This window comes from Haliotis rufescens, unplaced genomic scaffold, assembly GCF_023055435.1.
Source record: "Haliotis rufescens isolate VD_foot unplaced genomic scaffold, xgHalRufe1.0.p SCAF_28, whole genome shotgun sequence".
Lineage (NCBI taxonomy): Eukaryota > Metazoa > Mollusca > Gastropoda > Lepetellida > Haliotidae > Haliotis > Haliotis rufescens.
In genome coordinates this window covers 4,405,466-4,429,367 of record NW_025963979.1, presented here as the reverse complement: position 1 = coordinate 4,429,367, position 23,902 = coordinate 4,405,466, and the positions used below count along the sequence as shown (strand labels likewise).

The window sequence follows — 23,902 nt, the reverse complement described above, 5'->3', positions numbered from 1 at the left end:
CGTGACCAGAGTGTCAGTGAAACACAGCGCCAAGGTGTGAATATCGCTGCCTCAGCATATTATCATTACAGTCTTTTATTTTGGTAACACGTTCTGAAAAAAACAATTTATGTTTTAAAGCCTACAATTTCAAAACCATTAAGTATTCATCTCTAAGCTACCGCATCACCGTAACGAGCCCATGTGATCCTGTAGATGCTCAAACCACTCATTCGTCCTTGCTCGGACCATAAAATTGCAAGTGACGTCACCAGAAATCTTCCTGAATGGCTGGATGATACCGGACACCTCTGCTCTTCCAGCAGATTTACCGCGCGAGACACCGACAAGCCGAAAACCACTTGTGAAAATATTCGATCCTGTATTACTCACGACAAAAACCAATCTGTCTTCCCCAAGTAACCGACTCCTAGACACAAGATGCGTGTGGCTCAGGGAGCAACACAATTGTAACCATCTTTGATGTGGAGACAAGACAGAATACACCAGTATTGGATCTAGGCAGGTTTATCTTTCTATCAGTCAATGTTTCTTTGGTCTGGTTCCTGTGGATAAAGTCCCTTTTTGTTTTTGGTGTTTGTGTGGGCTGTCAGTTTGTGTGAAAGAGAATCAGAAACTGTTGGTGCACCCAGGCCATCCGTGTCTTCGAATTGATAAGGCCTGACATACTTGATAAATGTGTAAGTTATACTTGCATATATCACATTTCAACTTGATCTAAATGTGTTACGTGCAATGTCTATAAGTTAATAGATATAGTTGGTTTTGAAAGACACGTCGTTCCGTATAATATGACTACCTACGATTAAGTACATCATTTAAAGCAATACATCTCGCCATTACGCAGGTTGGAAGTTCTTCATGAGTACACATTGCTGTGTACGCTTGAATTAAATACTTAAGCATATTATATAGCCTCACATACTTAGAATTAAATTTGGTGGAATTCCTTTTGTCTGTTACTCACTATGTCAGTGAACAACGTCGATAGTATCGTGAGCCACCGCCGCGTTCAAGCGACTAATCTCGGGAATTGTCATGGGTGGGGTACTTATTACTATTCTTCTGAATGAAATTGATGATATCAGTGTAGGAATATGCTACAATACTTGTACACCAGGATGGGTCTGTATATGCACACACATTAAATGTATACATAAAAGGCCATGTACATAAGGAAAAGTATGTTTAGTGCATGTTATGTCCACGCTGTAAGGAACGTCACGGCACACGCTGCGCGGCTACATCTACTTATCATTTCGGATATTCAAAGCCGTGCAGGGAATTATATTTTACTTCGAGGTATCTTCGACGGTTGACAATAGATCATTAGTCGTTAGTTCTTAATACGTGTCTGATTAACAGTTGAAAACGATCTTTGAAATCAGTATACATTGACTCCTGTGATTGTATGTTTGGCAACCTAATTGACTCTGCTGCAATCGGGGACTGGTATCCATGCGCGGCATCGTGCGGAAACACGATTGCTTTGAGAAAATAACACGATAATGCAAAATGGTTCTTACATTTAAATTAAACAAATGTAATAAAATGTGAAGATATAGATACAGATTAAACAAATATTACATAGGATGACTTTTTACTTCAAAAGCTGCAGTGTTTCTCAAAATGTCTACAACATTGTACACATGTGGCACGGTATATGATCTCATGATGGCCCCAGACAATAAGGGGAGGGAATCTCCGGTTAAACGTTCAGTTGGTCAATTAGAAATTATTAAAAATAGGTAACAGCAAACTGTATCGAGTTCGTGAATAATGCAAAGAACGACTTTGCTGTTGTCGTTCGCTTGCCACAAAAGGAAGTCTGAACACTATTAATTCCGTTGAAAAATTACATTATCTGAAAACAGTGTGTGTGTGTGTGTGTGTGTGTGTGTAAGCGTGCGTGCGTGCGTGCGTGCGTGCGTGTGTGTGTGTGTGTGTGTGTGTGTGTTTTCGTGAGTTGTATTCAGCTGTGTCAGCTGATCGGTCGGAAGCAGATCATAACAGTTTTACTTGCCTTTCATTGATCGTGTTGACACGGGTCATATACGTTATCATTGATGGGCATGGATACACGCACAGAAGTTGTTTTTCTTTATTAGGGTTTTGTTAAAAGTCGCTAACAGGTAGGTGGGGGTGGGAGGCAACATGACAGTTTGGGTCAAATGGTAATCGTTAACTCCCGTGTACATGGTGGTTATATAACTCTCTTTTAACCCAAGTTATGTATAGTTGTATTACATGATCGGTTTAATTCTCCATAAAGTGAAGTGCTGCTTCCCGGCGTGCAATGTTTGTATCTTTATGTGCCCTATTATAATTCCAGGTACATGTATACCTAATGATACAATCCCAAGAGAAAATAAATGACTTCATGTTTGCATGTGCGATTAGTTTATTTAAAAATATCAGACATCCCATGCTATAAACGCACAGTAGGCAATACGACTCACGAATGAATATGTACCAGTACAATTCCCACCCTCCATCCGTCACACCCTCCTGCAATATCCTTCTGTCTGTCCCTCTCCTATTTCCGCCTCTCCATCCGCCATCCCCTTCCAGGCACCACTTCCCTTACCCCTCCTCAAACCGTTTCCATCAAGCCCTCCCCACACAAACATGTATACCACCCATCCTCTACACAAACCACCCTCCCTCCATCCATCCAACGAAGTGGATATCTCGATGACGTGATTGGTTATGTTCGTAATTTCAGACAGACAGACATTAAGTGCAAATGATTTATATGGTAGAGTTTACATAAATGTTTTTTAGTTTCCAACAATTTGTTTCCTCAATATAAATGTGAGGCTGTGTTACATATAAAATCCATTAAATAATCCAATAATTAATACAGTTCCTGTGCACAAGCACATTTGAATGGCTGCCCCAAGTCATCGCACTCCCTGGGACTATGCACTGGCCAGTCAGGCCTCCGACGCTGGTTGGCCCACTGCCGTTGAGGTGGAGAGATTTTACTGCTGCTTTGGTTACAAAACAAGCCCGTTGAAATCACACCTTCGATGTTATGGAGCAACATATTATGCAGTTTTATGTAACAGTTACTGTCATACATCTGTCCATAGCTTAAATTCTGCTCGATATTTAAGGATAATGTTAGGCTTCCAATCATGTAAGGACACAATTTAACTGGAGCAGGATCTCGAGGCAGTGGTTGGTTGTTGACAAGAAAGTCATATCGAAATGTAAATGTTCCCTGAAACAAACATCCAATATATGTTATGTGATAACTTATTACTTCTGATCTTCCACATCCTTTCACATTCAGTTACCTATATTATCTACACATGCTGAAAAAAGGGTTGTCGCAAAGTTCAAATCTGAGAGTGAATGAATGAGATTGGTTAACGCCGTTTAAAAAGTATTCCAAAGGCCGAAGAAACATATCCTTGGGATGTGGTACATTATGTCTACCTACTTAAACATACAGTGTTTTCATTGTAGAATAACGTGTTTTTTTGCGCATGTGTTGTAACAACTGACGATCCCATATCGCGGCGACGGATACGCAACGATGGCACGAATAGAATCTTTCAATAACACGTAACGTGGCAAGAGTTACCTCCCCTATTGCTTGTGCTGCCAGCAAAGCCTGTCGTTCAACAGTCAATACAGGTGAGCGGTCCGCGGACTTCCATCGCACTTTCACCATTGTGTGGTAACCTTATGTACAGACAGTTGTTTAATACAACTTCGGGACTCAACACTAACCATTGTTTATCAAATCAGTGTTTATTAGCATAAATGTCACTATTTTCAGCTTTAAACACATTGTTGTAACTTTCATAAACGTGCTGTACTTTCCAGGTTTCTATTTTTAAACCAATTACATCACAATCATGTTTGATCAAGTAATAGAATAGACGGGGAAAGGTGTTACACGTATATTTGTTTCAAACGATGACTAATGTATATTCAGCGCAGCATCAGTACATGCTGAACCCTTTCTAACTGTAGAACGCTGGGATTCATTTCAAAGCATTCACTGATGCATTCACGGTGAAACAACCAGTTTTGTTAATGACACGACGACCCCACGTATTAAGCTCTGGCTGTGTAAAGGAAAACCGAACAGAAACAAGCTACGAATACGTGGGGTGATCGTGACATTATGTAAAACTGTTCAATTCATCTGTGACCTAGCCGACACCAAGCCACTTGGTACTCTTGTCTCTTCGTGACATTTGGTAATAGGAGGCTAAAAACCAGTAATAGTTTGAATCATTGACATGGGAAAACGTTACTGGTCCCTGAAAAGAGGAATAGTTGAACTTCGAGGTATATGTTGATGGTTGTCATATGATTTTGAAAATACGTGTGAGTGAGTGATACAGGTCTTAGAGTTTTACCGCCTTGGTCACACCGATGAGCACAGGTAATGCTCTCACAAGAATCAAGAAACAATCAGGGTACAACTCGGATTCGAGTCATGTAGGGTTTCGCACACCTAAGGGACTGAACTCTGCACAGGAAATTGCTGCGTCTTTCACGACTGTGCGATCTGTGCCTCTTAAGAAATACTTAGTATAATACTAATGTAGGGTAATAAATGAAATATAACTGCGCCGTACATTGCATCCGAGTCCTGCGTTTATTTGGCGAGACGTTGGACTGTAGATACGTTTTCCTCACATACATTTTATGTTGGATACGAGTTCGACGTTCTTAGAGCACCCATTCAATCATCGAGATTTTCACTACTGTCCTGAAACTCCGCCATGTTGTCATTTCACTGATATTTGTATCGACATCAGTGTTGTGAGGACGCTCGGTGTCACGTGTAACTGAAACAAGCAGTAACTTGCAGTTGTCTTATTGTAGCACTTGAACACTGAAACATTGATGGAGCTATTTTCCTATTACAGGTGTCAGAATTTGACAGACACGGGAATTCACTTAGAATGAATATGGATTTGACCTACTATGGAGATATAACCAAGATAAACCCAAAGGGGGCGTCTACCAAGACATCTTTGCAAGATCAACTCGAAGTGTCAGGTATGTGACGATTGTGTGGTACAGTTAGCTGGTACGGTGACAGTGGTCACAACACACATTTTCAAGACGCTATGAGAGATATTAGAAATTGTTCAGTGCAATTCCGTCTCAATTATGTCTTACTTGTCAAATCGCTTCCAGGTCTAGATAAACAGTTATATAATTGATTTCTAAATATGTGATATATATACTTTGTATAAGTAATGAGGTGAGGTAAAATGGGGTTTAACGTATGTTTGTGTGTGTGTGGCTGCTTGTACTAGTTCGGACTAATGCCGATTTTTTAGTGCTGGCCCACTGAGATACCATGCCGCAGTTTAACATGAATACCCACCTCAGACACAGTATACTTACTCCGAGCCGACCAGTCCTTGTTCAGCCCCTTTATGCCGAGCGCCAGGCAGGGTAACAACAAGTACTATCTTTCAATTGGTATAACCCCCGGACTTTCCCCTCACCGGGCGGACACTGTACCACTAGAATACGGAGGCGGTCCATGAGTAATGAGTGTTTTATGATAACATGCTAGCAATAACTGCTTGTTACTATTCAAGACTGTGCAAGTGCAGATCGTTCTGCATGTTTTGTATAAAGGTTTGAATGTTCAAGACTGTGCAAGTGCAGATCGTTCTGCATGTTTTGTATAAAGGTGTGAATGTTCAAGACTGTGCAAGTGCAGATCGTTCTGCATGTTTTGTATAAAGGTGTGAATGTTCAAGACTGTGCAAGTGCAGATCGTTCTGCATGTTTTGTATATAGGTGTGAATGTTCAAGACTGTGCAAGTGCAGATCGTTCTGCATGTTTTGTATAAAGGTGTGAATGTTCAAGACCGTGCAAGTGCAGATCGTTCTGCATGTTTTGTATAAAGGTGTGAATGTTCAAGACTGTGCAAGTGCAGATCGTTCTGCATGTTTTGTATAAAGGTGTGAATGTTCAAGACTGTGCAAGTGCAGATCGTTCTGCATGTTTTGTATAAAGGTGTGAATGGTCAAGACTGTGCAAGTGCAGATCGTTCTGCATGTTTTGTATAAAGGTGTGAATGGTCAAGACTGTGCAAGTGCAGATCGTTCTGCATGTTTTGTATAAAGGTGTGAATGTTCAAGACTGTGCAAGTGCAGATCGTTCTGCATGTTTTGTATAAAGGTGTGAATGTTCAAGACAGAGTCAAATGTGTTTAGTCATTTCTAGCGACATCATTGAAGCAATAAGTAATATGTAAAATGTCTTTTACGTCTCACTTCTCCCCATGCTCATGACATATTTTGGTGGCCTTCACATAAAAATACACATTTAGCCGCAATGTTATGGTTTTGGTATAAAGTGTACATCTACAAATACCCGTAATGCACAACAGCGCAGCATGTAGAAATACGATGTTTGTTTTGTGATTTACTATTTGAGTTTGTTGATACAAAATGTTTGACGTCCCTATCAGGAGTAGCTGCCTCTCAGTCTCTGGTCGCTGCTGATTTAGCCGAGCTGGGCAAGCTGAAGAACATCATTGTGAAAGTTGGAGAGAGTCTCAGTAGGTTACAACTGACAGTCTCAAAATAAGACACAAGTTAGAATTGTAGAAGTAACTGTACCTTGCAATCTTAAGTGTGTGACAAAAGAGTCAATGTTTTGCACAAATCCTGAATGCAAGAGGAAATATATGTGTTACAGAATAGTATTCGACAATGTGATCTACGAAACAGAAACTTTCAACCATTACCCTCAGCCAATGTTTATACGCCTACATGTGTACGAGTTAAAACTCACTTTGAAAATTATATATTCAGTTTGGGAGTCATTTTCCAGACAAAGTTTGAAAACTTGACGTGTCTTTCAGACATCTCCCCTGCTCTCATAGCAGCCATTGCCAGTCGAGAGTCTCGGGCAGGGAGACTGATCAAGTCTACACAAGGCTATGGTGATGGAGGAAATGGGTATGGCATCATGCAGGTTTGTAGTAAAGTTTAGTTATAAAGCAGTACTTATTGATAGTACTTTTACAAGCGAATGAAAGAAATGATATCTTTGTGTAATAGAAGTACATATATGTAATGACTGATTTGGTTTCAGATGAAAGGAATTTTATATTAGGAATAATCCGAATGATCTCTAATTGTGATATGTAAATGAATATTTTCTCTGTCAGTGTGACATCAACACCTCGGGGGTAGACTGGAAGAAGCACGCCTGGGACAGTGAAGGGCACATTAAGCAGGCGATACAGGATGTTCTTATCCCCAAGATAACTGGCGTCCAGAACAAACACCCAAACTGGACCAAGGAACAGCAGCTGCAAGGTATAGTGTTCCATAGCCATCTTTGTCACGTTCTCAGCAACCATCACAAGAGAAAACCAGAAACAGACAGAACGAAATGGTGCCACATGTTAAATAAGATGAGTTTTTGGTTTTGGTTCGATAATGCAGCATAATTTGAACTTTGATTATGTCATGTGTATCTTCATTAATCATTGTATGTTATGTAAACACACATGTGCGATATGGGAAACAAGGTCTTTGATTTCAGGTGGGATTGCTGCTTATAACTTTGGAGTGAAGAATGTACAGACAGTGGCGGGGATTGACGTTGGAACTACCGGTGACGACTACAGCAATGACGTAATCGCACGTGCTCAGCATCTCATTGACTGTCATGGGTGGTAGTAGAGATGTTGTAAAGAGTTATAACCGTTTGGAGAGAATATGTTTTCTTTAATGATTAAAGTATGAGCTATTCCACTACAACTTATACACCTACATGTACATGTGCTTGCATAGTTCTTAGTACTAACAAGGTCATAAACACTATCTGGTAACGATTCATATACACAATGTTTATGATATGGCCGGAGTTGTATCAGGGTTTTGTCGCTTTTATGTTGTAAAGTTGAGATGACTTGGCATGAGATTCCCCGTGTTTCTGCAAATAGATGATTGTTTTTCTGAGCATATTACAGTCACACGTAAAATACACGATATAAAGAGAAAGTTATACAAGTGGTCCAGACAAGGTTATTACAAAGTCAATCGTGCATTGCCTTTTATGCTCCATTTATATTACTAGTGAGATATATCCATATAAAATTGCTGTTGCATACCTAAATCACTCTCTCCTTGTCCGGATCCATACCAGAGGATATTCAACATATAATTCTACATTCTGTTTTTGCCATATGTTTTCGTATCCAACCTTAACTTCTTATATATTAACGTAATATTATAACATTTCTTAGCTAACCGATAGGATGGCATATTTACTGGCATTTCTATTTCTTCAAACTTATTTAATCCCCAGACTTCTGCCCAATATAGAAATATTGGATTTATCTTAACATCAAACATTCCAAAGAATGATGTATGGTTTATATCTCCAAAATACTGACATACCTTAGTGTTTCTGCTTGAATTGCTGCATATTTTGCATGTGATGCCCAGGATCATACAACATCATCATCATATAACACTTACGTGGTAAAAGGTAACATTTCATATTAAGTGTTTTCAGCCATTTGTTATCAATGTGATATATTGGGATACATACAATGGTTCACAACGTCCACACTCCCTCCCCATGCACCAGTACATTTGAAGTACATTGTTTCGTACCTCAAAATCTTTTACACGCACAAAGATGAATTTATTGCTTTAGATTCACTTTGTCCCAGTACTTCAGCGCCAAATAAAAAATGGGAAAATCTTACTATCCAAACTCTTAAAGGACGTCTTGGAGTAGAGATCACTTACCTTTTGTACACTATGTAACAGTCCGAACAGTAGATTCTTCCCTTGAACCGCTGCATTATTAATATGTTGCTTTCACAACTTATTTGAAAATGTAACCACCTACTATTTATAAGAAGTAACTTTCCCATATTTTGCCTTTGAAATACCATACCTTTTTTGCTAGTATATAACCTTTACTGAACACAATAACCCAAGTCGTATCTAAAATAACACTGAGCCTCCAATTATTACAATATAGTTCTTATTGTGTTTGTATCAGCCTTTGTAGGTATTTTATAGTACAATGGAAACGTAACAATTTCATCTGCAAAGAGTTACATAAATATTTTAATACTGTCTGCGTGTATTCGAAATTCCCCATAATTATACCGTCTTATCTGTTCAGCAAATTAACCAGTATAGAATGAGAAGAGAAAATGGCTTAGCACACGGTCTTGTCGCACACAGAGTCACAAGTAAAAATCTTGATAGATATATAATAACTTTACCGTTTTATTACTCCTCCTGTGAGAACGAATAAAACACTAATTTTACTTCTTGTTACAGAATCAAATTGTTTAGAGAAGTCCACAAACATTACATATAAGTTTCTATGCTTACCCTGTATATATCTGTAAATCTGTGGCAACAGTGAAACCATCGTCTATTTGATTCCAGTGAAACTGTCTCTGGGGCGGTCGGGTAGCCTCGTGGTTAAAGCGTTCGCTCGTCACAATGTGCTAAGCCTATTTCAGGTGTCCCCCGCCGAGATTTTCCTGGAATATTGCTAAAAGCGGCGTAAAGCCATACTCACTCACTCACTAAAACTGTCTCTTCATTCAGCGCCACTAAGTACATTTGTTTTAATTTCTACAAATAAACAAAGTCTATGTACCATGTGTGTTATTTATTGTACGTGTGTACATCCAATTATGGAAGTGGTGCCACAGTGGCTGCAGTGGCGTTACATACCGCCTGACGTAAGCCGAAGGCTTGGTGAGGATACCGACACGTTGTGTGCTCATCTATTTGCACATCCTTCCCAGCTTGTATCTTCTGTTTGCTCGCCAGACAATAGGGACCTAATTAATTAAAGACAAACATTGTATCATGTATTGGTAATGGCGTTCAATAATAGAGAAAAAATAACATATTGCTCATTTTATTAGTAGTATAAAAACGCTTGGCACATACTCGTTATTAAACATGCTTAGCGTGACATCGATTAAACTGTTTCTATATATCGGAGAACTTGGAAAGAACGTTTCCGTCAATTCTGTGTTAAAGGCTTTACGTACCAGTAAAGCGAATGTTTGCGGTATCGAAACATGTACCATGTGGCCATATAACAGAAATGCACTGTCACTGAATCTGATGGATAAATGTAGACACACGAAACTGATCAGATCACTTTATGAAATAGTTTTATGCCGACGTCCGGTTCGTTCATTTCAGTTCTATATATTCACAAGCAGCATGTGATTTGCAAACGGTGAAACACACTTTACCAATAGTTATAAATCGAAGAAACGTGTATACCCAAATACATTCAGTTAACAACCATGCGTAAATGCTTTGTGTTTCCTTCATAGAGCGTGTACTATCACTATAGAACAGACACAATAATTTTGTTTCACTGAGCCTATTCTCAACAGAGGTTTACATACACAATGAACTCAAAATACAATCTCTTACCGTTTGGACAAGTAGGACAGCAAGCGTCTGGTGTCTTCACAGCGTGCTTCAACACAGTTGGCCATAAAACAATCTGCAATCATACAGGCGACACGCCACTGATTGCAGAAGCAAGTTTCACACGGTGACGGACGATAGGATGACCCATCTTGGAGGAAATTACCACCGACGATACATCCGTTCAGTACAGTAGGTGGTGGTTAGGTTAGGGCTGGAAGGGCAGTTGCACTGCATAAAGTCGAAGCAAGGAGAAACGTCAATGTCGCCATAATAGCATGTTATAATGTTGGTATCACAACTCGATACAGAATTAGGTGACCTTATTGTCAACAGATATAGACACAGGTGTGACAAAACGTGTGAACTATATATATCAATGTAGGACTGTGAACACCTTTTCATGGTCGTACGAAGAGCAATAAACACCCTAGACGAACAAAGTTATAAGCAGGACAGTAAAGACCCTTAGCATGGTTATAGGGATAGTGAAGACCCCAGACATGGTCATGAGAAGGACATTTAACACCACAGACATGGCCATAAGAAGGACAGTAAACACCCTAGACAGGGTTATAAGAAGGACATTAAACACCCCAGACATGGTCATAAGGACATTTAACACCCCAGACATGGTAATAAGATGGACATTAAACACCCCGATATGGTCATAAGAAGGACATTAAACACCCCAGACATGGTCATAAGAAGGACATTAAACACCCCAGACATGGTTATAAGAAGGACATTAAACACCAAAGACATGGTCATAAGATGGACATTAAACACCCCAGACATGGTCATAAGAAGGACATTAAACACCCCAGACATGGTCACAAGAAGGACATTTAACACCCCAGACATGGTAATAAGATGGACATTAAACACCCCAGACATGGTCATAAGAAGGACATTAAACACCCAAAACATGGTCATAAGATGGGCATTAAACACCCCAGACATGGTCATAAGAAGGACATTAAACACCCCAGACATGGTCATAAGAAGGACATTAAACACCCCAGACATGGTCATAAGATTGACATTAAACACCCCAGACAGGTCATAAGAAGGACATTAAACACCCCAGACATGGTCATAAGGACATTAAACACCCCAGACATGGTCATAAGAAGGACATTAAACACCCCAGACATGGTTATAAGAAGGATATTAAACACCAAAGACATGGTCATAAGATGGACATTAAACACCCAAGACATGGTCATAAGATGGACATTAAACACCCCAGACATGGTTATAAGAAGGACATTAAACACCCCAGACATGGTCATAAGATTGACATTAAACACCCCAGACATGGTCATAAGAAGGACATTAAACACCCCAGACATGGTCATAAGGACATTAAACACCCCAGACATGGTCATAAGAAGGACATTAAACACCCCAGACATGGTTATAAGAAGGATATTAAACACCAAAGACATGGTCATAAGATGGACATTAAACACCCCAGACATAGTTATAAGAAGGACATTAAACACCCCAGACATGGTCATAAGAAGGACATTAAACACCCCAGACATGGTCATAAGATGGACATTAAACACCCCAGACATGGCCATAAGAAGGACATTAAACACCCCAGACATGGTCATAAGAAGGACATTAAACACCCCAGACATGGTCATAAGAAGGACATTAAATACCCCAGACATGGCCATAAGAAGGACATTAAACACCCCAGACATGGTCATAAGAAGGACATTAAACACGCCAGACATGGTCAACAAGATGGACATTAAACACCCCAGACATGGTCATAAGAAGGACATTAAACACCACAGACATGGTCATTAGAAGGACAGTAAACACCCTAGACAGGGTAAAAGGACAAAGGACACCCTAGGCATGGTCATAGTAAGGGATTAAACACCCTATACATGGTTATAAGCAGGACAGTCAACTTACCAGACATGGTTAATAAGGACATCACACACGCTAGACATGATAATATGAAAGGCCTCAATGCACGGTAATAAGGACGGTAAATGCCAGAGACATGGTTATAATCAGGACAGTAAACACCCATAGATTTGTTTCAAGTAAGACATATTCAAGAATAACACGTGTGATATACGCGATAAAAATCTTGTGTATTGTTTTTTTTTTGTAATCAGTACGTCAGGTAAACAGAATGGTGTGTCATAATGTCAACTCATGTTCGGTAAATGCTGTATTGGATGAGGTAAACGCTATATGATAAATTTCCACAAAAATTCCTATTGCTTTCCTCCACACTATACATATATACATACAACACAAGCTTCCAAGTCCTAACTTCACAGAATGATGTATTTTCCTATCTTATCTCTTACAATCGCATGACCTGGATTCAGATCTATACGGTAACATCTAGGTGAAATGCCTAATTGAGAATCTTCACTCTCTATTCTGCTTTCCATGGCGATATCGATGTTCTGTTCCCTGCTGGCTGTTTCCTACATCGGGTCCCTGCTACCCACAGCGGTCTCCCTGCCCCGCGGGCCAACGCTCCAGCCCGGGTGCCACGTTAATGGCCAGTTCCACCCTGAAGGTTCCTCCTACCAGCCTTCAGCTTGCAAACACTGCTTCTGCAGCCAAGGCCGGGAGGTGTGTGCCATTGCCGATTGCTTCTTTACACCTTGTGTCGACCCTGTTCACAAACCCGACGTGTGCTGTCCTATATGTCCGAATGGTACGTGATGTTATGTTGAATTTCATTGCTTGCCATGGTTTTACTATAATATCGAAATATTGTATATCATGTGAACCTAAACAACGTAATGATAAATTTTGAGTACAGTATATTGTAAAGATTACATATCGTGATTACATTTGAAGAATGACGAATGGTTTATATTAAGCTTTAACCGAACTTAACTGCAATGAATAACCAAACATAATTGGATTGAAAGACAATAGCAAAGTTGTGATTCTCACTTCAGTATACTCATCATAACCTTCGCGGTCTGAAATAGTGCTTACATGGAAGAAACTACAATGTAAGATCATCTTCATTTAATAAAATTTGAAAGCATTAATGATAACCAGATTAACGGAGAATACGAAGAATAATACTTATTCGTTAAGGATATATTATATAATATATAATAATGAGGCAAACTTGATACACCGTATGTCCTTGTGCTTTCAAGGTTCCAACTGTTGGGCATTAAAACAGATAATTCCCGCAGGAAGAGATGTGAAAATTGATGAGCACACAACGTGCCGATGTCCAGGCCCAGGACCCCGTCAAAACCAGGCTGTGTGTACCATCGCAATGCAACCTGTGACAGTTCTTCCTGTCGAAATGCCATAGTCACCACTCCTCAATAAATAGAAGTAATGTCTGAGGTTTTCATTCTGGCAAAGAAAATATGTTACGTACCATCAGATGTATTGTGGCGTAGGTAAGATACGAACCTCAGAAATCACATTGTCACTTAAGCAAAAGGTCATGAGGTCGAGAATTCACCAGTTATAATATCCTCACAAGACCTTTACTATGTTAATTCTCCTATACTCAATATTATTCATATTCATACTACATGAAATAACGACGGTGTTTATGAACCGCGGCATGTTCATTTTGTGATTCACTCACGGTATCTTCCCAAAGCTTAATTGTACTTACAGCTCACTTCCCTACGATTTGAGAGGATTTTGTGTAGCAACACACATGATATAATATATTTTAACTATGAATAGAATACGTGCATGACAAATTATCGCTTATGTGACAGACCCGTTTCCATACAACTCAACAACAAAATATTCTTACAATTCAAATAAAAACCCCAGATCAAGACAGGTTCGAGGTGTAGGCCTAAAGAGAGGACGCCGAGTCAACTGTTCTGTTTATAACCCAACTGATTCAAGATACAGAATATTATGTAAGCAGTTCTTTTCTGAGAAGCAAAGCGTGGGACAGACGTAACGATAATTCATATTGTGTAGTTTCCAAGTCTATGAGTGCAAAAACCTATTAACAATTACGCACTCTCACGTCATGGTATGGAGGACAGTGTAGTAGAAAACGGTATTTATCTTCCAATCTTTGTTAACATAAGGCGCATATCCTAATGTATCGTTCCACGTATACATTGCGTCGGCGTGTAAAGATGCATCAATCGATATAACATCACCCGTAGCTAAGTAGAAATAGTAACTAAAGGTTTAACGTTATGACTGGATAATAATTTGATAATTTGACAATTCATCTTAATGTACTTCGTTCCCTTGGTTGCAACAACTAGATCTCATAATGCAAATGTAGGACTGTAATTATAGAATAGTGAGAACACATTTACTGGAGGCAGGGGACATGATCACATGACACAGGGAACGGGACAGGGGGGAACAGTGGTTTATTAAGGCACAACAATTCGCTATTCATACTTGTGTCCCTTTCATGTAGTTAAGCCAGGATCCGTAGATCGTGGGGTATTATGTCATCACCATACCTATGCTCGTTGGTTTCACCCAAGTAAACATCTCTGCTGTGAAGCACTTTCCTCTCCACGGAAGAGTCACCATGTCCATCAAGGATTAGTCCATACGATCGTACCATTCACATATTGGTGAAGCTATACCACCACACCTAAGAATTTGTCAAGAAATACAATCTGCAATATTATGATATAGTTGATTTTAATACCTGAAGGCGAAAGAAAATGTGTTTCATACTCTTTTACCTATTTGTTTCAAAACACAGCATGGAGTCCTATTGAGGCTAAACATAAGTTTGAGCGTTCTGAAAAGGTAGAAAAACGAATATATATGACTGTAGCCAAATATTATTATTGCTGTAAGGGTCTTTGCTAGTACTGGTTCTGTATACATGGGCGCACACAGTAAATACAAGGCACTCGCGTTTTCAGATATATCGAAACGTACTCAGCAAATCATTCCAGGAGACTCGAAACATGGGGGAAGATCTTCGAGTATTTACGAAATAATTTATGGATTAGAACCAAATTTTCTGTCTAGCTTTTCATTACAAATGTGACCGCCTCCATGTTCTCGAGGTAGATCGTCCGTCCAGAGAGCGAAAGATCCGGGGTTCGATCACCGGCCGCGTCATACCAAAAGACGTTAAAAGATGGTACTTGTTGTCATGCATTAATGTTGCATTAATGTTGACACGGACCTAAATACATGATTTGGGAAACGTATTTCCAAATTGTAATTTCTCGTCAGTGTTGTGGGTGATATATATTCTTACATCGAAAAAACCCAAATGTACCTGTGTGAATATATGTGTGTAATTGTGTATGTGTCATGTATATCGTGTGTTAGAGTGTAGAGAATAAAAAAACGTGGTACCTGTAATGATAGGTCTATGTAACTCCCTCTGGAAACTCCGACATCGTACTCGTCCTGTTGACTCACTTCTTCCAGCGTACTGAATGGAACATATTCCTTAGTGACAGTTAGAAATGCGAATAGGTTCCCTGTGTACACGGAGGTGATTACGATACAGAAACTCCACCAGAATCCAAGAAGAACTTTTGACGACGATGAGTCTGGAGTGGCTGCAACACCTGATGGAGTAAAAGTAAAAACTGCTAAGTTTGATCAAGAAATATTGAGCTGTCTTTGAGTTATGATTCGGAAAGGAAAGTGACGCACGGGCGGAAGCCATTTCTGTACCGCCCTCCCATGATGGTAATAATAATGAAACAAACAATGTATGCCTACCTTGGCGTAAGGGGATGAATATCCCCAGAAACGCAATGTCAGATACTCGTAGGCCGTGCTTTAATTCACCATGTCTTGGATTCACTTTTTGCAGAATCAGAAACAGGATGATTACGCCAAACATGGTTATGAGACCATACAGGTAGATCTCCCACTTGAAGCAAGACGTTAAAGCAGTCCATTTTGTCATCTGCATTTCTGTTTTCTTGTAGACTGCCGACTGTCTTGAGTAAATGATCGGGTAGCTGTACGTCATCACCTTACTTCTTTCTGTGCTCGCTGCATACGGAACACCGGTCATATCTACTTCCTGAATAATGATAGATGGATGAGCATCAAACACACTTTATATTGAAAAACGAATTTCATGTTATAAATACTGCCCCAAAGACTACCCAGTTTGCATTGCAACGCGCATGGATGCATTGATTGTTATAATATTATACTTGGCAAAATAACCACAGAAACAATAATATCTAATGATCATTACGAATCTCGTGATTAATAATCCACTACACATTTGATGTAACAATAGGAATATCTTTAATTATCTTGTATTTAATAATCTTCTATTTGTCAGTGTCTATATATCCCCATCTCTGTGTCTAATATTCATGGGTACAATGTGTGAAGCCCATTTCTGGTGTCCCCCGCCGTGATATTGCTGGAATATTGCTAAAAGCGGCGTAAAACCATATTCACTCACTCACTCACTCACTCTAATATGCAAGCCAATAATCGGACAGTGTTTGATATTCGAAAAGCCATGTGTATTGGCCCAGTTATTCAGTGTAGGACGATGGACTGTACCTCTCTCTGAAGCATTCCTACAATTCCGTTCCATGTGGTGTGATTTCTCTCTCCCCACTGACAGTCTACCGGCTCCACAAACGTCACACTGGTCAAAACAATTAACATAAACAACACATGAGTTGCAAAAACAACCTAACCTAAGCGTAGTTAACGTTGGAGTTTGTGTTGAGCCAGCGATGCCTGTATATCTTCGGAATCACTGATCACAATAGATTTGAAGGAAATATCGAGTACTGTCAATTAATTTTCGTTCTTCAAAATCCTTTTCCTTTAGAAAACTCGAATATATATGCAAAATTCAATAAAGCGTTAGTCAAGAAACAAAATGAACAAATTTGAAGAATAATTATTAAAACTCACTGAAAGGGGGACTCTTCGTTGTCTATTTGCTACATGCAACAAGAACGTGTTGTCCTTTGGCAATGAGATATTTGGCAGTTGGCCATATGCTTATGGCTGTTACAGAAGAACGACATTCATTACCTGAGATGGAATCTGTCAAATTGCCATGGCTGTCAGGGATACTGTTTTCTTTGTAAAAGCAGATGTCATTCTTACCTGAAATTATATGTGCTGGATAATCTTTTGAGTATCTCCACAGAAACACCAGTGTACACAATCTCTCCGTCGGTAACCTCTCGGTTTGCATATGGTAACCACTGAGTGAAAAAAAACCCCAAAAACATGAATCTCCCCACACACAATCTCAAAACGCGAGATATAAGGGCATGGATAACGGATTAAGCTGTCATTGAGTTTCATTATTTAGCTGTGACCACGTTCATGAAAATAGTCACCGGAATTGTGCGGCTTTTTTCTAATTATTAATGTTGGTTTGTCAGTTTTTTCCCCGTTTACTTGGATTACCTTACAGCATATGTGATTCTACTAGAAGTCTTATTAACTAATATTGATTTTCATTAATTAAATTTTCCATGCATGTTATGGTCATAGCTCTTATGATGAAAATGCACACCTCAAGCGCTGCAACCCGTAACGTTCTTCCATTCAGACCATATTTCGTGTTCGGGAATGACTTCCAATATGAACTGTCAGCAACAATACCCCATTCCCTTCCGTGAGGTTCCCACAGCAAAGACAGCACTTCCATTCTTTGTGACGGCTTTTCTCTTATAGTCCTTTTTACCTGACAACACAATAGATTTAGCATTTGAAATATCTTTAGAGAGTAAAAGGGCTCTTCGATACATCAGAAATCTCAGTCGCACAATTATGTTGTTATTAGTAAGTTTAAGTATAATTTATCACCAACCTATGAAACTATGAAATTAAATGGATATTTGGTGAGATATTCGGTCATGAGTTGATTGCCAAATTGAAACACCAAGGATGAACCCAAGAATCTGTTCGTCAGAACTAAATTGTGAAATCAGTAAATGACCACACAAGACCAAGGAATAATTAACACATAATATTGAAACACAGTTTCAGGTTTACATTCACAAAAGTAATCACATAAGTAGCAGAAGCAATAAAAAACAGGCACCATAATGCGTAGTTTATATTGATATTGAAAGAGGCTTGTGCGCCGTACTTAAATCCGGAATAGTGTTAGACGCTGGCAAGAATTGTTTTTTATCAGTCTGGTACTCAATCCGTATTGGCAGGCATATGAGATGCTTGTCAGGTCGCAAAAAGGCCCCGATCACCCTCGTGTCGGTACAGCCTTCTAAAAACGTCACGAAACTTCTGGAACGATCAAGTCTGTCCTGTTTGTCAACAACCAAGTATAACAGGAACATACTGATTCTCTATTACCCTTTCCGTCTTCAATCCTCGGATTATGAAACAAGATCAAGTTTATTGCTCGACATAGAAAAAGTATCATGGTAATTCTTACTTGTTTTAGTTATTGTCACCAAAGTCCAATAATACGTACCTTAGTGATCATGTTTATGTTGTCAACTACCATGTCTGTCGTTGATGTAGAATGTGTGTGATTATCAGTTGGAATAATTACCCATCTTGAGAAATGACGCAAGAGGATACGTTTGCCGACGTCGACGTCTAACTGGTGAACCTAAACAGACATTTACGAGTATTTATGTACTTATTTTCCAAATGTACAAGCGTCCGCCCGGAGAGCGGAAGGTCCGGGGTTTGATCCCCGGTCGCGTCATACCAAAAGACGTTAAAAGATGGTACTTGTTGTTACCCTGTCTGGCGCTCGACATTAAGGGGCTAAAACAAGGACTGATCGGCTCGGAGTCAGTATACTGTGTCTGAGTGGGGTATTCATGTTAAACTGCGGCATGATATCTCAGTGAGCTAGCACTATAAATTGGCATCAGTCCGGACTAGTACAAGCAGCCACAGACACACACGTGCATGCACGTCGCTATATAAGTGCAATAACCTTGGACGCGACGTTAAACCCAATTTCACCTCACCTCCAAATGTACATAAACAGGCGCAATACAAACTACCATTTATACCTTACTCAAACAATGATAGTCTTTTAATCTTGCAGGCAATGTCGTATATATGAGTAAGATTGTTTCTAAATATTCTTTACTGAATATTTCAAGGAGATATTCTGATACAGTTAGAAACTGGGCATCAGTAGAGGCAGTAGAATGATAAAGCGAAATGAGAAAAGGCCGAAATTGAATACATAATGAATTCGAACATGTTCATCAATATTTATGTTATCTGGAAACGAATTTTCTTCACCCACAGAACTAAACGAAATACATCAATAGCAATTCAAAGTGCAAAATAAGTACTTACTTTTATCATAAGTTTGTTTATACAGTCACTGCTACAAACCACAAGAAAATTCAAGTGCTTCCAAAAAGCGTTAATACTTTGTCTTTTCAAAAGCGGATGTATCACTGCTTCTGTTGTTGACACATAATTATCAGTTGTACTGAAAACAATATGGATGTCGCGGTTGTTTCCCCAAAATCGCTCTGTCTGATCTGAAAGGAAATGCTCAAATCAAAGCATCAGCCTGGTGAGCAAGTTAGTGTGTAACTTGAAATCAGTTGCTTACAGCTTCCATTCAGTAATTTGCATATCTTGGCATACCACAAAATGAATTTCCAACAGTATACATTCATACATCCATTCAACATGCGTCATTGCAAAACAACTAACATGGTGTAACGAAACTGTATTATTCGTTCATGCAAAACGCCATGTATGTAACTTGTAGAGAAAACAGTACCTAATAGACAATCACTTGTCACTGCCATCAGGTGTGATATAGAAGACTCGGTTAGGAGCTGGTTCACGAGAGGGAATGCATCAATATAATCAGTATATGCATTTTGTCTTTGCTCTGAAAGACCTGAAGCAGAGCAATGTGATTTGCCTAAAATATCAGAAACAATACATTAATAATAACATACTAAAATGTGATAACTGTCGTTGATATACTTACCATCGTGATAAAGTTGAAATACGATAAAGTTGGAATACTGGTGACTGTAGCGCTACGTTTAACATTAAAAACATCCAATCGTTCACGTAAATAATGCCAGAAATTTAGGTTTAAAAAATAAATGCAAGTTTTACTTACCAATATGTTTCACTGTTTCATTCATTATCATTAAGTATTGTAATTCTTTATACACTACAAATGCTTACAATTTCGACTAACGTACCTGCTAAAAATATGTAAATGATGTAACACAATACAGACAAAAAGTATGATAATCACAATACTTGAATATAAATGTAAAAAGGCAGAATGCAATTACCTTCCTTGAAAGTATAGCCGGCTACTTGCATATATATAAATGCACACGGTATGCTCAAAAGAAATACGCTATACATCCTAGGCGTATGCATGGTATGTGTAGCATGTGAAAGACTTCAATTGTACGTGGATCAGTGTCCGTGGTTGTGTTGACGTGTGGGGACGTGTTGTGTTTGACGTATTTGTCAAAAGAAATAAATCACTTTGCAAACGAGTACACACACTACGTTTGTTCGAGTGCATTTCAAATATCATGCCTGCAATGCTCAAATCGATTAACACTGACAAGCGTGTTTTCAGCAAATGTGTAGTCAATAAGCTACATGTATCTCCAACATTTTAAATATGCATCCAACAATGGCCTATATTGGAATCCATTTGTGATATATTTGACGTAAAGCGCTGAATAAAAAGATGTACATCTGATTTGTCAACATTAGCCCTACAGATACTGGAAACATACATGGACGCAGTTACTTGCTGAGGCAGGTCTTTTGGACATCCAGCATGTCGCACATGATGCGCAAATCAATTACGCAAACACGCTTTAATGCTCTCTTTATTGTCAGTTCTCCGTGGTAGTTCTAATCAATAGTGTGATTGTCATCCACATTGATGACATTCAAGGAAACCGTGATCAGCTAGAACATATATGCAGGAACCTTGGTCTATACTCACGTGGGAACAGAATGAGAGAGAGAGAGAGAGAGAGAGAGAGAGGAGAGAGAGAGAGAGAGAGAGAGAGAGAGAGAGAGAGAGAGAGAGAGAGAGAGAGAGAGAGAGAGCATGTGATGTTAAAGTTCGATTTCGATTGATTTGTTTGCTGCTCAGGACCAGTCACTTCCCATTCGAAACCGTCAATGTGTGATTTTGCATCAAAATGTAAATATGAAATGTAGATTATGTAATGAATTTAATGAAACTGTCCAACACATTGTCAGTGGATGCCCAGCTTTGGCACAAACACAGTATCTTAAACGACATGATGGTGTAGCTCGATCATTTAATTACCGTCTTCGCCATGCTTGTGGTTTTGACACAGAGGTCCATCCATGGTACAACCCGGAATATGTAGAGGGCGTAATGGAAAATGATAAATACAAAATTCTTTGGAATAGTCCCATTTACAGCCTCAGACGTATCCAGGCCAACAAACCTGATCTTGTCCTTTTTGATAAATCCAATGAAATCATTTATATCATTGAATTTTCTGTCCCCTTTGACACTCATGTGATTGACAAGATTGAGGAAAAACATGGCAAATATGCGGACCTCGCTTTCGAAATATCACACTTGCATCCCAAGTACCTAGTTGTCCGACTCCCCGATGTTCTCGGTGCCTTAGGTTTGGTACCTTCCAATCTGTTGTCTGACATTGGGAGAGTACCAGGGTTTGCTACTAGGAATACAGCCCTTCTGACAACCTGGGTAATGCAGAAGGCTGCAGTGTTGGGGTGTCTTCACATTCTCCGAAAAGTTCTTAGTGGGTTTGACTAGGCAGCGCTTCCTGGGAGAAGTCCCATTCGCTGTCTGAGCTGCGTGTAGTGGGGGCAAGGGCCCTGAGCTGATGATGAGCCCAACCAGCCTGACTGTGCCAGGATCACCCAAACTCTCTTTGCTGCATTTTTTCATTTAAATTTAAATCTGTAAATAATAATAATAATAATAATAATAATAATAATAATAATAATAATAATAATGATGTATGGAACCAATATGACTTCCAGCAATATCGCCCCTCTGACTGACAGAATCCCCTGGGTTTACATTATCTGGTTCATCACCTTCGACATTATAATGGTTTTGTTTTTTCTTCCAAACATTAACATCAGTCATTAACAGTCCATATCTCTGTTTCACCTCATCAAAGTAAGTCGCTGACTGCTTACTTTCATCAGGGTCACCAACAACCAAATCCATGAGTTGCATAGTTTTAAGCACCAAATTGTCGACTGTTTCTTTTATGAGTTTTATCTCATTGTCTAGAGAAGTACTGTAGCTAACACCTCCCCCTAACGTATCTCTAATCAATTTCTCAAGACTGCGAAAGTAGGACACTATTCCCCCCTTCTGTCTCCTGAGATGTTGTCTATTCTCAGCTAATCTATTATGTGCTAAGTCCTTCTCGCACTTATATTCTCTACTAATGCATGATATCTTGAAATTTTCTTGAACTTTTAAATGGGAATAATTCATGCCAACTTAATGTTGAACTCAACTTTACTTAGCGTTTACCCTTTTTTACAAACCAGTAAAGTAGAATAAAGTACAATTCAGGAGAATTTTTCTGGCCCCAATTTCCACACGTAACTTTGCTTGGTGCACCAAAGTGACCACAACAACCGCAGTTCTTAATAAATGTGTCCTCACTAAACCCCATTAAAAATTACGGGCAGTTATTAATGTAGTACCTTAAACAAGAAACCCGATCAAAGTACCGGGAAGATGCAAAAACAAAATATGGAAAATTAAACACACATACAATACTTTTTCGAGAAAAAATCCTGACACATGACACTTGACTAATACCGTTAGAATTTGGCACAGTTTTCTTCTATCATATCTGTTTTAACATACATTCAGCATTACGATTACCAATGAGAGTCGAAATGAAGAAATCTCTCTCAGAACGTACACATTCAAGGTTAAGATGACATGGTGATGATAATCATTAACAAAAGTATTACATTTTGTACAATCCTTACATATTTTGCTCCTGGATCCAATCCTCATGGCAAACTGTATTTCTTCTCTCAATTCTGGATGTAGCATTATAACGCTATACAACACATGAATGAATGAATGAATGAATGAATGAATGAATGAATTTCTTTATTTCCCCTAGAGTTGAATCCGAAGATTTTGCATGGGCAAATACATTATTTACAATACATCAATTAAATTACTTGACTATAAACAATGAAATCATGTTATACAGTGCTATGAATAAATAATTTACAATGTCATGGACATCTGCACCGAGAAAGAATGAAAGCATTTCATCATCGTCAAGCATATCTGTTTTCACATATACATCTGCATCAAGTTTATCAATTAAGGAACGAGAAGAAATTTTTGCTGTCAGGCATAAACATTTCACAGTGCAAAAAAATATGGCAATCATAGTCATAGCAATGACTATTACAATGGTTACATTCTTTCGAAACTTTTGCTCTTGATCCGATTTTAATACAAAGTGGCAGGGGTTGTCTTAAATGTGGA

General features: G+C 39.0%; 3 protein-coding genes and 1 long non-coding RNA gene across 4 annotated transcripts; 2 read left to right on the top strand and 2 right to left on the bottom strand.

Moving 5' to 3' along the window:
• The first annotated feature begins 3,548 nt into the window (after positions 1–3,548).
• On the top strand, positions 3,549–9,640 carry LOC124139770 (glycine, glutamate and proline-rich protein-like). Its single transcript, XM_046507093.2, has 6 exons — positions 3,549–3,645; positions 4,896–5,028; positions 6,465–6,554; positions 6,861–6,973; positions 7,170–7,320; positions 7,550–9,640. The coding sequence occupies exons 2-6, from the start codon at positions 4,932–4,934 to the stop codon at positions 7,684–7,686; spliced, it is 588 nt and encodes a 195-aa protein (XP_046363049.1). The 5' UTR covers positions 3,549–3,645; positions 4,896–4,931; the 3' UTR covers positions 7,687–9,640.
• On the bottom strand, positions 8,934–12,794 carry LOC125384168. The gene is made up of 2 exons (XR_007222974.1): positions 10,441–12,794; positions 8,934–9,827 (listed from the first exon to the last, which is right to left on the bottom strand). It is a non-coding gene; the product is annotated as an uncharacterized LOC125384168 (long non-coding RNA).
• On the top strand, positions 12,789–13,793 carry LOC124140155 (von Willebrand factor C domain-containing protein 2-like). Its single transcript, XM_046507569.2, has 2 exons — positions 12,789–13,138; positions 13,599–13,793. The coding sequence occupies exons 1-2, from the start codon at positions 12,865–12,867 to the stop codon at positions 13,760–13,762; spliced, it is 438 nt and encodes a 145-aa protein (XP_046363525.2). The 5' UTR covers positions 12,789–12,864; the 3' UTR covers positions 13,763–13,793.
• Positions 13,794–14,347: 554 nt separating this feature from the next.
• LOC125384167 (glutamate receptor 1-like) lies at positions 14,348–16,436 on the bottom strand. The gene is made up of 3 exons (XM_048402676.1): positions 16,144–16,436; positions 15,769–15,986; positions 14,348–15,043 (listed from the first exon to the last, which is right to left on the bottom strand). Exons 1-3 carry the CDS (start codon positions 16,397–16,399, stop codon positions 15,014–15,016), a joined length of 504 nt encoding a protein of 167 aa, XP_048258633.1. The 5' UTR covers positions 16,400–16,436; the 3' UTR covers positions 14,348–15,013.
• Positions 16,437–23,902: the final 7,466 nt, after the last annotated feature.

Excerpts from the sequence above, each read along its gene's own strand:
- LOC124140155 (XM_046507569.2), top strand. The coding sequence starts at position 12,865 with ATGGCGATATCGATGTTCTGTTCCCTGCTGGCTGTTTCCTACATCGGG. Across the intron at positions 13,139-13,598 it reads CTGTCCTATATGTCCGAATG|GTTCCAACTGTTGGGCATTA; the intron begins GTACGTGATGTT and ends TGTGCTTTCAAG.
- LOC125384167 (XM_048402676.1), bottom strand. The coding sequence starts at position 16,399 with ATGACGTACAGCTACCCGATCATTTACTCAAGACAGTCGGCAGTCTAC. Across the intron at positions 15,987-16,143 it reads ATTCATCCCCTTACGCCAAG|GTGTTGCAGCCACTCCAGAC; the intron begins GTAGGCATACAT and ends TTACTCCATCAG. Across the intron at positions 15,044-15,768 it reads ACATAGACCTATCATTACAG|GTGTGGTGGTATAGCTTCAC; the intron begins GTACCACGTTTT and ends ACAAATTCTTAG.
- LOC124139770 (XM_046507093.2), top strand. The coding sequence starts at position 4,932 with ATGAATATGGATTTGACCTACTATGGAGATATAACCAAGATAAACCCA. Across the intron at positions 6,974-7,169 it reads ATGGGTATGGCATCATGCAG|TGTGACATCAACACCTCGGG; the intron begins GTTTGTAGTAAA and ends TTTCTCTGTCAG. Across the intron at positions 7,321-7,549 it reads CAAGGAACAGCAGCTGCAAG|GTGGGATTGCTGCTTATAAC; the intron begins GTATAGTGTTCC and ends CTTTGATTTCAG.